The following is a 12725-nucleotide window of genomic DNA, read 5'->3' as shown; positions in this document are numbered from 1 at the left end:
ATTCCCCGCATGCATAAATCAATCGATTTACATTTTAAATATTTAAATGACGCCTTTGATGGTGCTCTCGAAAGAACTAGACAACAATTGCTCAGCAAGAATGCCAAGTGGCTCAAATTAACAGGCACACCGTTCCCTTACGATTAATTTTAGGCTGAGTTAATAACGCTATCTTTAGCTGTGAGCCATGATGGGTTGAGTTGGCCTGACCTGGTAATCCCTAAACTATGATTTAGAGGTTCCGATGGGTGTGCTGACACGAATCAGACCAAAAAAGGAAAATTTATATCTTCACTTGTTAAGTGAATCACTGCAGTTGTCCAGCTAGTAACCCGGTCGTTAAACGAATCCGGCTTCCCCCATTGACTTTGCTTGTCAGAAGGTCGCCAAAGGGGATCACCGTCATAAGTACCTGCCAGTTGCCAAGCCTCTGGATTTGGATCACGTGACCCTGGGGATGCTGCAATCATCGTAAGTGTGAAAAATGGTCATGGGTCACTTTCTCCAGTGCCCTTGTAAATTCAAATGGTCACTAAATGAACTGTAGTAACTTGAGGACTGCCTGTATCCAGCCTCTTAATTTCTTTCCCAAGCAGCCATTAACTCTTTGGGCAGCTGCAACAAAGCAAAGCTAATAGGCTGACAGTCTGAAAGGGGTGAAAATAGAGGAAAGGGGGCTTGGGAGGGAAGAGGAAAACCTGATTCGGCTCCTGGATCTGCTGGGGGGGGACCTAGATGACGGGCAGGGTGGAGGAGACCCTGGGCTGCTCTCTCTGTCCTTGAGGAAGTTGACAAAGGTCTCCAGGAATGCAGCTGATAATAAGTGCTTTGGGCCCTTCAGATGGCGATTCAGAATCTTGGCTTAAGCAAGTTGGGTGGGGGGGCAGGAAGGGCCGTGGCCAACGCCCGTTGGGTTGCATTTCTGAACAAACAAAAAATTATTCCCAGGAAATTTGAAAGCAGAATAGAGCAGGGATGAATTCTTTTTTTCTTTTTTTCTTTTTTTCTTTTTTTCTTTCTTTCTTTCTTTCTTTCTTTCTTTCTTTCTTTCTTTCTTTCTTCCTTCCTTCCTTCCTTCCTTCCTTCCTCCTTCCTTCCTTCCTTCCTTCCTTCCTTCCTTCCTTCCTTCCTTTCTTTCTTTCTTTCTTTCTTTCTTTCTTTCTTTCTTTCTTTCTTTCTTTCTTTCTTCCTTCCTTCCTTCCTTTCTTTCTTTCTTTCTTTCTTTCTAACACAAGACCTAGGAAAAAAAAATAAGGGGGTGGGGAGGGGCGGTTGTCACCACCCGCTATCTGAAAGCAGCTTCCTCAACTGCTTAGGTTTAGCCCCAGCCTATTTTGTGAACACACAACCAACCGACCCCGCAAACCGAGCCTTTGTGCATTGTAGAACTTCCAAAAAGCATGTTTTCATTTCAGCCCGGGGCAAGGGAAGCTAACAGCATAACGGAGTTGGAAGGGACCTTGGAGGTCATCTAGTCCAACCCCCTGCTCGAGCAGGAGGCCCTCTCCCATTCCAGGCAACTGGCTGTCCAATCTCTGCTTATAAGACTCCCGTGACGGAGCAAGCCACAACTTCTGCAGGCAAGCCCTTCCACTGATTAATTGTTCTCACCGTCAGGAAATTTCTCCTTAGTTCTAGGTTTCAGCTTAGTTCTAAGCTGGTTTGGGCCCCTTGGGGGAACCCATGTCTTGCGTTCTGTGAATCCAGCAAGCTCCTGGTGGCTCTAACTCTTGAAGTGCCTCCGTCAGTGCCCGGAGCAAGGCATTCATGGCATAACCCAGGAAAGGGTTAACTTGCCAGCCTGCTTTGCAACGGCAGAGGGGGAGGGAGGCCCTAGCCTGGAGTGCTGAGCGCTTGCAAAGGCTTCCTCCCCCAATCCCAGCAGAGGAACCGACTTGTGAATGGCTTCATTGAAGAGAAATGGGCTGGCTTAAGCGCACAAAAGTCCGACGAGAGAAAAGCAACACAACCTCGAGCAAGGAGAGAGAGCTTCCAACCCAGCCCCCCCACCCCCACCCTCCAGGACCCGCCACCAGTATCCCACCATGTCTGTGATGCTCAACGATGCCCCGCAAGGTACGTGGGCTCAGGGGAAGGGTCCCTGCGTGGGTCTGTGTTGGTGTTGGAGAACTTCAAAAGTGCATCAGTTGCTTTCCGGACACACACACAGTCGCTTGTTGTGAATGCAGAGAGGGTCTTTTTAGGGGGCACAGTTTCAATCTCTCCCACCGCCACCGCCACCACCCTCACTCCTTTAAAGTATGACCAGGGGTGCTATTTCCTTCTCCCTCCTCTTCTGTTTTCCCTTTGAGGCTGTGACTTTGAGATGGGAAATCTTCTCAAGAAAAAGATGTTTTTTTGTTTCCCTTGATGGGACGTGATGCTTGGGGTTGAAAGAGAGCAAAAAAAAGGCACCCAATAGATAAGGGGAAATATCTGATCTGCCGCTGCACTCGTAAATGAATGCTCTCCTGTTTAGGCGACAGGCAAAATATTCCAGTTTTTCCCCCTTTCCTCCGTGATTTCTCTCGACTTTTCCGCAGGGGGAAAAGCGCTCCGGCTACTGAAAGCTGAGCAAGAAGGGAGGTTAGACGAAATCAACAAAGTAAGTCCAACAGTTGCTTCTCTCTGACTCCCCCCCCCCTCTTTCTCTCTTGTCACATCGAGCGCACATTCACGCAACCTGAATTAACCGGGTCAGCAACAAACCTTGCAAATCTGAGTGCTCAATTTGTGGCACTTAAATCATAATAGCAAAGTTGGAAGGGATCTTGGAGGTCATCTAGTCCGGTCTGCTTTCCTACGGCTGGCAAAATTCGCTTTGAGGTTTATCCCCCAAAAGGGAACCAAACAGTTAGTATCCAGGATGGGAAAAGAACTGGGTTAGTTGACGGTTGTCTGAATTTTGATCACGTGACCCGCAGGGATGCTGCAATGGTCGTAAGTGTGAAAAACGGTCATAAGTTCCTTTCTTTTTAACTTTGACCAGTCGGATCACCTGTACATAGATGCAAGTTGAATGGGAGCATTTAATCAGTTTTTTTTGCTGAGAGTCTAACCTTTGGGGACCAGACAGACAAAGGGTCCGTTTTGATTTCTCCCTGCCGATAATTCACAGAAAATAAGGATCAACTCATTCTCCAAAGCACCAGAAGGCAAGGCAAGAAACAATGGATGGAAACTAATCAAGGAGAGAAGCAACCTTCCTGACTTAGAAGGCTCCTTCCAGCCCTATTCTATTCCAGATCTTTCAAGGACTTCCAGAGACCTAGTTGCCTATTCACCCTATCCCTTATCTTCCCCTTTTCCAGCCCTCATCTTTGCCAAGAATTGTATTTTCTAGTTAATTTATCATCCACTCACTTTCCGGTGCCCAAAGTCTCTCTCTCTCTCTCTCTCCCAAACTGTTGAAGCTTTATTTTGCACTTGCAGTATATAAAGCTCTCCGTTGTCTTGTGAAAACTTTTGGAGGTGGGTTTGGGAGCCGAGGCCTGAAGAAACGTGGAGGCTGGCAATCAGACTTTGCGGCATGCAAGAAACCAGCCAGATCGGCACTTTCTGATCCCTCCCTCCCTACATTTCAAAAATGGATCACCCAGAGTAAAAGGCTCCGATTGTCCCTTGGCAGCTTCGGTTTTTCAGGAGAGAATGTGCTGGCTCTTAAAAAAGAAACGCGTGGCTCTTGTTGATGCAATCTAAATGGATTTCAAAACAGCCCTCTGGGTTGAACGGCTGAATTAGGCAAGCCACGGCTTTTCCTGTTTGACATCAGCCTGGGAAAGAGGACAAACCTGCTTGAAAAGTCTCAGGTAGTGACTTCCAGGAATTCCTGGCCTTCCTGCTCAAAGGGTGTATTTTTTTAATCTTAAAATAAATCCCTTTGGGGTACGGCTGAGAGTTATGAGAATCTCTCTCCCTCTAGATTCTCAAAAGGAAAAAAGCGCCCAATTTTTATTCATGTGACTGTGGCCGTAAGGAAGGGAGAAAACTGGTCATAAATCACTTTTTTTTCAGTGCTGCTGTAACATGTCTTCTTAGAAACCTCCAGGGACGGAGCACCACAACTTCTGGTGGCCAGCTGTTCCACTGGTTAATGGCTCCCACTGTCGGGAAGTTTCTCCTTAATTCTAGGCTGCTTCTCTCTTTGATTAGTTTCCACCCATTGGTGTTTGTCGTGCCCTACCCTCAGTTGCTTTAGAGAATAAGAGGAGGAAGAGGATTTTAATTGGGGTTTTAACTGGGGTTTTATATTTTTTCAGGGATATAGTTTAATCTTTTTTAATTGCTCTTAATTTTTGTATTGATGTTTTATATACCCTGTAAACCGCCCTGAGTCCTACGGGAAAGGGCGGTATATAAATTCAATAAAATTCAAATTGTGGGGTCCTTGGTTGTTGTTGTTTTTTTTGCAGACGTCATCACTGCACTGATGATGTTACTTCATTTGGTCATGAAACGTCTGCAAGAAAACAACCAAGCTCAGAGAGCACCAAGGACGCCTGGTACAAGGTTTTGAGCTGAGGGTTGGGCTAGAAGACCTCCAAGGCCCCTTCCAGCACCATGCTCCTATAAATAGAGGACTATCTGCATTCCATTTGTCTGAATTGACTTTTCTTCGTATGCATCCCACGGAGTCTAGTTCAGCTTGGCTAAGAGGATTGTTCTTTATCTCTGCTCAAGGCTCAGCCATGTCCTCTATAATCTCTACTTCAAGATAACTTTGTGCAAGATTGAGCCTCGATCTTAATTCAGGGACTGTTTTCTCTGCTGTTAGTGCTGTGTTTTCTTTTGGGCAGTTTCTCCCCCCACCCCCCACCCCTTTTTTTAACAGATTGCTCCAGTTTTTGCAACTATTTTTTTCCCCCTGCAACACCCAGCAAAGCTATTTTCATTGTTTGGTGTAAAGTGATTAAATTTGGCTTCCCCACTAAAATTGCAAAGGGATTCTGATAGCCTGCTGTAATATATACAGGTAATCCTCAACTTAAAGTCACAAATGAGCCCAAAATTATTATAAACATGATGTTTCTACCTAGGCTACTTGAAAAGCAAGCCACTGGGAGATTTGATTGTTGCTTAAATCTTGTGATAGCCTCCTTTTTTTTAATCCTTTTTTCTCTGTGTTTCAGGAATTTCTCTGCGACCCAAAGTTTAGCGATGAAGAAGACCTGGAAGAAAAGCTTGCGATTTTTAAAGGTACTAGTCCACATTGAGTGAACCAGCTGTAGAAAAGCACTTTCTTTTGGGTTAGGGCCAGAAGCACTGCAATTATCCAGAGGATGGAGAAAGAAACGATGTGATGTGATAACCCCCAAGGTTATTACTTTGGATAGATCCATGCCTCTTAAAGCATTCAGACTGAGGAATTCTGGGAGTTGAAGTCCATGCATCGTAAAGTATGTTGAATTCCCCTATCTGCGAAATACCCTGGACTAGACTTCAATGACCTGGAAAAATGAGAGTCCATCTAAACCAAGGAGATAGGAAATCTTTCTGTAGTCTCCTGGGATGGATGGAAACCAGTTTTTCATCTCCAATTTTAGGGAGATTGGTGAGAATCGATTCTCCTTTTACCAGTCAAAATTATTTCAAAAAATTACTTCCATTCACCCTCCTCTTTTTCTTCCCTTCTTCTTTTTAAGTGAAACTGAGGACATCTTAAAAGTCCTATTGCGCTCTCCTCTAGCTTGAAGTTCTCCAGATGTTTGAGGCCACCACCTCCTCCCCCCTGGCTCCAAACCCAGCACATCTGGAAGGGATTTTGCATCCCACCAGTGGCCAGGCCTCGTGGCCAAATCCGGTCTGAGGAACTGGCAATGGTGGCTAGTCTTTTCCAGCTGGGAAGCAAGATTATCTGTCAAGAATGTGTCTTTGGCTACAAGATCAGGGCGTGGGTGAGGGATGGGAGTATTATTGTTGCCAGTGCAACAGATGTGATAGAAACCTCTGATTTTTAAACATGTTTGGGCTCCTTCGAGATCTCATAGACTACGCCCGTATATTAGATGGTTTCACCCCCAAAAAAGGATGTTTAGCAACTGTTCGAAGTTATGACGGTGCTGAAAAATGTGACTTACAGTCTTCATCTGTTCTCACGCAAAGGAGAACCACTTTTATCCAATTTGGGGTATCTTAGTGGTTAGGGGAACCCTAATTTAGGGCATTGTGGAACCAGTGCTGAGACTGCAGGATCTCCAAGGCTGCAAAGGGTCTTCCCAAATCTTCTGGGCGCAAAATGGTTTGGAGAAGCAAGGACGGTTTTCTCCTCTCAAAGTATTTCGTCTTTTGTTTTTCCATGAGGTTCACTGGGAGCAAATTCTGGGAAGTGTTGAGCAGCAACACCACACAAGAATTTGAACCTTCAACTCATTTGTGCTAAGCCAGGAAGAGCAAGGAGGCAAGGATTAACATAACCAAGCATTCAGCAGGTTGTTGGGAAAGGCTTAAATGATCCAGTTTAAGCCTGTTTTATGGATGGATCAGGGGCATTATTATGATAAGCCCACAGGTCAAAGGAAGGCATGTTATTGTACACCATAAAAGTGTGATAAATAATAAGGGAATGGAGTTTTAAATTTTGTAATTTGCCTTCCTTCCTTCCTTCCTTCCTCCCTTCCTTCCTTCCTTCGTCCCGTTTTTCTTTCTTTCTCTTTCTTTCTTTCTTTCTTTCTTTCTTTCTTTCTTTCTTTCTTTCTTTCTTTCTTTCTTTCTTTCTTTCTTTCTTTCTTTCTTTCTTTCTTTCTTGGTTGCCCTCTCTTCCTCCTTCCCTCACTCTTCATTTATTTATTTCATTTCTCCCTCCTCCTTCCTCTTTTTTCTCCCTCCTCCTTTTTCTTTCTCCTTTCTCTACCCTTTTTTCCTTCCCCTTCCTATCTCCTTTCTCTTTTTTCCTTTCTCTTCTTTCTCTCCCTTCCTGCCCTTCCTCCTTCTTCCGTTACTCTTGTAACATCAAGCACCCAGCCTCATCTCCCAGGAGGAAACAGCTGCATTTGAAGCCTACTTTTTCTCCGAAAACAGAACTTGGAAACCAGCAGAAAACAAGCATCAAAGTAAAGCTGCGTTGAATAGAATAATATAGCCCGCAGGAACAGGAAACAAGTCAAGGGCATTTTCCAGCATCTTGGCATGGGGCTAGCCCTTCAGATCTTTCAGAAGAGGGGAGTACGTGTTGCAAAACAAAAAAGAAAAAAAAGTGAAAACTGGAATACTTTCCCTGCTGACTAAACTGGATAGCTTTTATTCACAAGTGAACTTCAGATATTTTTCCTAATCTAATGGAGGCCTTTTTTTGTTTTTGCTCTGTTTCAACCCCAAAGATTACCAGAAAAAGAAACAACAACAACAAAAAGAGAGACAAAACCTTTTCTTGCAGAGGTTTACCATCTCAATGTCACAGCCTCAAAGGAAAAATGGAGGAGGAGGGAGAAGAAAAACGCAAGTCCAGCCATCCTTTTTCTCCAAAACAATTAGAATAACGGGTCTCAGGAAGAAGCCGTTGGGTGCAGTTGCACAGAGGACAGCAAACGATGAGGAAGAACCCACCTAATTTGCCCCCAGCCATAGCAAAGATTTTGTAGGGCAGAAAAAGGAGGGATCAACATTGCTTCTGACAGCCAGTCCAAGACCAGAGGTGGGCAAGAGGGACAATGGGGCTGTGGGGAAAAGAATCTTATCATCCGTAATGCACCTTCTCTGGGCTCTTAAGCAGCTTCCTCAGTTTCTCCAGCCATCGCATCAAGTGCAGCAGAAGCAACCTGTTTGCAGAGAGTCCATGCGATGTTTTGTGCCTGCTGCAAAGATCGCGGGGGGGGGGGCTGCAGCATCCAGCCCCTCCTTTTAGTCCCTCATGGTTTCACTTTCATACGTGTACTCCTCGACTTACAAGCAGAACTGAGCTCAACATTTGTATCGTTAAGTAAGATCGGGGGAGGGGGGGAGGTTGGACTAGAAGACCTTCAAGGTCCCTTCTAACTCTGTTATTCTACCTTGGTGTGTTCTAGAGGGTGAGCTAACCTCCGCTTCTCTTTTCTAGAAAAATACATGGAATTCGACCTGAATAATCAAGGCGAGATCGGTAAGATATTCCTGTGGCCAAATGACCCCTTGAAAAGAGGGAAGGGAGGAAGGGAGGGGAAGATATTTAGGGTGTGCAAAAGGACCTGTACAGAGGTGGGAGGTACACCTGCCTGGTCTCTGATTTTTAGTGAGCTTCCCCATCGGCAGGCATTAAGTCTCCGGCCTCCTCCGGCTCTTCTTCCTTGCAGATCTCATGTCGGTGAAAAGGATGATGGAAAAACTGGGGACGCCCAAGACCCACTTGGAGCTGAAGAAAATGATCTCCGAAGTCACCAGGGGGGCCAGCGAAACCATCTCGTATCAGAATTTCATCACCATGATGCTCGGCAAGCGGTCGGCCGTCTTCAAGCTGTGAGTATCCGAAAGAGGAGCAAAGGCGACGGAATGGACGCAGTGCTTCCAGAGAGGCTGGGCTGAATATTAGTCGCCTTTGCTAGCTTGGCAGCTGCTGCCCAGCCACGACGGTGCCTCGGAAACATGGCTGCAGGAAACTTCTGCAAAACTCTTAAGCCGTTGTCCAAATTCATCAGTTCTCGCCCCAGTTCAAACACTGACCCACAACCAGGGCTGCAAAATGGATTAATTTTTAAAAGTATTGTATAACAATGCTGGTGGCTACCTTGCCCTCAAATCCTTCTATGTTTTCCTTCCTTCCTTCCTTCCTTCCTTCCTTCCTTCCTTCCTCCCTCCCTCCCTCTTTCTTTCTTTCTTTCTTTCTTTCTTTCTTTCTTTCTTTCTTTCTTTCTTTCTTTCCTAACCTTCTCAAGTTCTAGTTTACTTATTTAAGTTTGTTAGCCACAAAACGTCAGAGAACCGAAGTTGACACCCCATCAATGGAGAAAGGAGCTCCTCTCCCCCCCAGCCCAGCTAAGACGAAAAGATGCATTGCTTTAAAAAGCTAAACTGCAAGAGGAACAAGAATCTCAGGAACAAACCAGGCATTGTCTTTCGGCCCCTGTCCCGGTTTTCATTTCTGTTCCAAGTTTTGAATTCTGGACAGGGAACAATAACTCCGAACTCTGTGTGGGCACAAGAGAGCTGGCTCCCATTATCAAAGCTTTCCAATTCCCCTCCCTTCCCCTCCTCTTTGCCCTCTGGCATGTGTCCTTCCTCCATGGCTGACCAGGCCATTCGCTCCAAGATTCCCAAGAGGGAAACCATCGGTTGTGATGTTAGAAGAACCTTTAACTGGTGTGGGTTAGAGTCAGCCAACTAGGGGTGGAGCAGTCTAGCCATTCTCAGCAGAGAAAGTTGGAGAGGTTGGAGATGTACAGGTGAGTAACTTTGTTATTCAAGCCCCAGAATGCCCCAGCCAGCCCTACTTTAAGACGGGTGGACTTCAACTCCCAGAATTTCCCAGCCAGCATGCTTCTTTAAGCTGGTGGACGTCAGTATTCCCCATCATGCTGGCTGGGCGATTCTGGGAGTTGAAGTCTTGAGGATGAGAATCACTGCTCTAGGAACAAAGCAAGCGGTTCCATTAATTCTCCTCTCCTTTTCTGTTCTTTTCTTTCAGGGTCATGATGTTTGAAGGCAAAAGTCAGGAAACCACCCCCAAATTTTCGGGTCCCCCTCCAGAGAGAGATCTGTCAAGTCTTCCTTAAAGGGATAAGAAAATACGGAACATTTTCACCTCGTGACCATCATCGCAAGAGCTCCACTGCATTTAAACCAGCCCGTTTTAAGGACTCCATCCAAAGGAACTGCAAGCAAAAACCCACAGGACGTCAAAATGTCACAGAATGATTTTTATTCTCAATTCTAGCAAGCCCCCTCATTCTCCAGAATGGGAGCAAAATCCAGATTTCAAGGGGCGTTTTTCAACAGATCAATGCTCTCCAAAGCCCTCCTTTTTCTCTCAGACCTGAAGTTCTTCACCATCGCTTCTGTTCCAAATAGAACAGAACACCTTTCGGAGAAATGGCTGTGTGTGCAGCTGAAAAAAAGCAACCACTTTTGCTTTCAAAGGGAGGGGGGGGGAATTCAGAGGATTTAGTTCATATCTTTAGAAGGACCCATGCAAATTATACACCGGCTTCTGAGCACCCCAGAATTTTGCATCAAGTGACAGATTGTTATTATTTTTTAATGGTGATGAAGCAAAGCAAAAAGGAAAAATCAGAAGCAGTCCTAAGCCAGACGGGGCGAACTTGAGTGTCCTCGTGGCTAGTTCTGGAGTTGGGGGGGGGGTCTACAAATGAAAAAAAATGGTTTTGCAGAACAACCACAAAAATTCTAAATGTCTTCTCAAAGTAGCTTTCCTGATTCCTGAAAATCTTTTCCTTCTGTCATTCTTTAAAATGCAAACATTTTCACGATGCCTGTTTTTCCAATCTTGCTTTCTTGTTCAAGCCAATTCGATGCCTTTCCTTGATCAGATCAGTGTGATTTCCCCTTCTCAGTACAGGTAGTTCTTGATTTACAATCATTCATTTAGCGACCTTCAGAGTTACAGTGGCACTGAAACAAACCAGTCTTCACAATTATGACTGTCGTAGCAATCTCACAGTTGTGTGATTAAAATCCAGGTACTTGGCAACTGGCCAGTACTTATGATGGCTGCCACGTCCCAGGATCACGTGACCTTCCCAACTAGCCCCCGACAAGCAAAGTCCGTGGGATTCATTTAATGACCATGCAACTCAACCACTGCAGTGATTCGCTGAAGAACCATGGCAAAAAGGTCATAAAATTGGGCGCGACTTAACTTAACAACTGTCTTGCTTAGCAATGAAAATTCTAGTCTTAATATTGTGGTCATAAGTCAAGGACTACCCTATGTGAGTTTTGGAATAGGAAACATTTGGCTGTGGAGTTGGATTTAGTCATCTTAAGGTGCTCTCCTTCTTTTAGTGATTTCGTTCACCCATGGTCAAGTCTCTGTTGAGTTGACTTCAACGCCTGATGAGTGAATGGAGACTCATCAAGTTTCTTTACTTTTCTTGGTATCAATACAAAACAACTTGCCGTTTAGTTCTATTGTTTCTTTTTTTCAACTTCCCAGTCCAACCATTTAGCCTTGGGGGGGTGGTTGTCTCTTGGTTGTCTCCCATTCAAACGCTAACCAGCTTCAACCCTGCTTAGCTTTCCGCCAGAGATGGCTAGAGGCGCCCCCTGCTGACTTTCAACCCAAATGAATCCATACAGTTCTTCAGATTCTGGCTTCTGAGGTACATATCATGGACACCAGTGAAAAATATCTTGTTTGTAAGAGGATTCATGCAACGTGCTAAACTCAGGATCATGGCTGTATTCATACAACCTGATTAAAGGCATGGTGCCCTCTCCCAATGCACCATAGACCAGTTAAGTGCATTTCAGCCTGATGTGTTGTGTAAACTCTGGGGAGGTGTGTTATTTCGGCTCCTTTAGGTGTGGAAATCCAGCTTTGTTTCACACAGACCTTCCTGATTATGTTGTCAGGGTTCTATCTTATTGTCTTTGCTTTGATGTCCTGCATTTAATACTATCTGGATTCATACATTGCACAAAGCCACAAAACTATTATTTGGATTTAGCTTCCTTTTTAGTTTTAACCCACGAGGTTGCAAACCAAGGCTTAGGAGTCAGTGTGCCAGGTCAATCTACCCAATGGTGGTTTATTCAACCAAGTTTAATTAATCAAGTCTTGGGCAAAACCAAGCTACATGGACTGTGGGGAACACTTGTCATCTGGGATGTCTTCAGTGCTGGCTGTTGAGGGGTGTCCAGGTGTGAATGAAAAAAAACCAAAAACTGAACTTCAAGCTACCACATCTAGTGACATAAATCCTACAATGTAAATGGATTTGGAACTCAAGAGTTTCCATTGACCTGCTCCTACAAGGAGAAACTGCATCCAGTTCTGATCACAACAATATAAAAAAAGATGTTGAGACTCCAGAAAGAGTGCAGAGAAAAGCAACAAAGATTATTAGGGGGCTGGAGGCTAAAACATATGAAGAACAGTTGCAGGAATTGGGTATGTCTAGTCTAGAGGAAAAAAGGACTAGGGGAGACATGACAGCAGTGTTCCAATATCTGAGGGACTCCTACAAAGGCAATGGGGTCGAACTATTTTCCAAAGCACCAGAAGACAAGAAACAATGGTTAAAAACTAACCAAGGAGAGAAGCAACCTAGAACTAAGGAGAAATTTCCTGATGGTGAGAACAATTAATCAGTGCCTCCAGAAGTTCTGGGTGCTCCAACCGTGGAGGTTTTCAAGAAAAGACTGGACAGGCCAGTTGTCCAAAATGGTATAGGGTCTCTTCCTTGAGAGGGAGGTTGGACTAGAAGACCCCCAAAGTCCCTTCCAAATCTATTAGTCTATGTTCTATGATACTCCAGGGACATCTGAATCTGGACCAAGGATTCAAGAACTTGGGAGAAGGGCTAGGAACTATCAACTGATTCTTTTATCTTATAGGAACATCTTCAGATTTGTTGTCTGAATTGGTATAGGGCAGGGGTAGGCAACCTCGGCTCTTTTATGACTCATGGACTTCAACTCCCAGAATTCCTGAGTCAGCATAGCTGACTCAGGAATTCTGGGAGTTGAAGTCCATGAGTCATAAAAGAGCCGAGGTTGCCTACCCCTGGTATAGGGTTTCCTGATTGAGCAGGGGGGGTTAGACTAGAAGACCTCCAGGGTGCCTTCCAGCCCTGTTA

General features: G+C 45.0%; 1 protein-coding gene across 2 annotated transcripts; it reads left to right on the top strand.

The window, feature by feature from the left end:
• Positions 1–1948: 1948 nt before the first annotated feature.
• AIF1L (allograft inflammatory factor 1 like) lies at positions 1949–11401 on the top strand. Of its 2 annotated transcripts, XM_081339678.1 has the most exons (6): positions 1949–2076; positions 2544–2605; positions 5130–5196; positions 8033–8074; positions 8265–8427; positions 9593–11401. In XM_081339678.1, exons 1-6 carry the CDS (start codon positions 2046–2048, stop codon positions 9678–9680), a joined length of 453 nt encoding a protein of 150 aa, XP_081195804.1. In that variant the 5' UTR covers positions 1949–2045; the 3' UTR covers positions 9681–11401. The 2 variants fall into 2 exon arrangements, with proteins under 2 accessions (XP_081195804.1, XP_081195805.1); XM_081339679.1 differs by lacking the exon at positions 2544–2605 and having other exon boundaries at positions 2020–2076.
• The last annotated feature ends 1324 nt before the right edge of the window (positions 11402–12725 follow it).

The sequence above is a fragment of the Vipera berus genome (assembly GCF_964194415.1).
Source record: "Vipera berus genome assembly, chromosome: 15".
NCBI lineage: Eukaryota > Metazoa > Chordata > Lepidosauria > Squamata > Viperidae > Vipera > Vipera berus.
This window is presented reverse-complemented; position numbering and strand designations above follow the sequence as displayed.

Coding starts and splice junctions, on each gene's coding strand:
- AIF1L (XM_081339678.1), top strand. CDS start 2,046: ATGTCTGTGATGCTCAACGATGCCCCGCAAG. Junction 2,077..2,543: donor GCTCAACGATGCCCCGCAAG/GTACGTGGGCTC, acceptor ACTTTTCCGCAG/GGGGAAAAGCGCTCCGGCTA. Junction 2,606..5,129: donor GGTTAGACGAAATCAACAAA/GTAAGTCCAACA, acceptor TCTGTGTTTCAG/GAATTTCTCTGCGACCCAAA.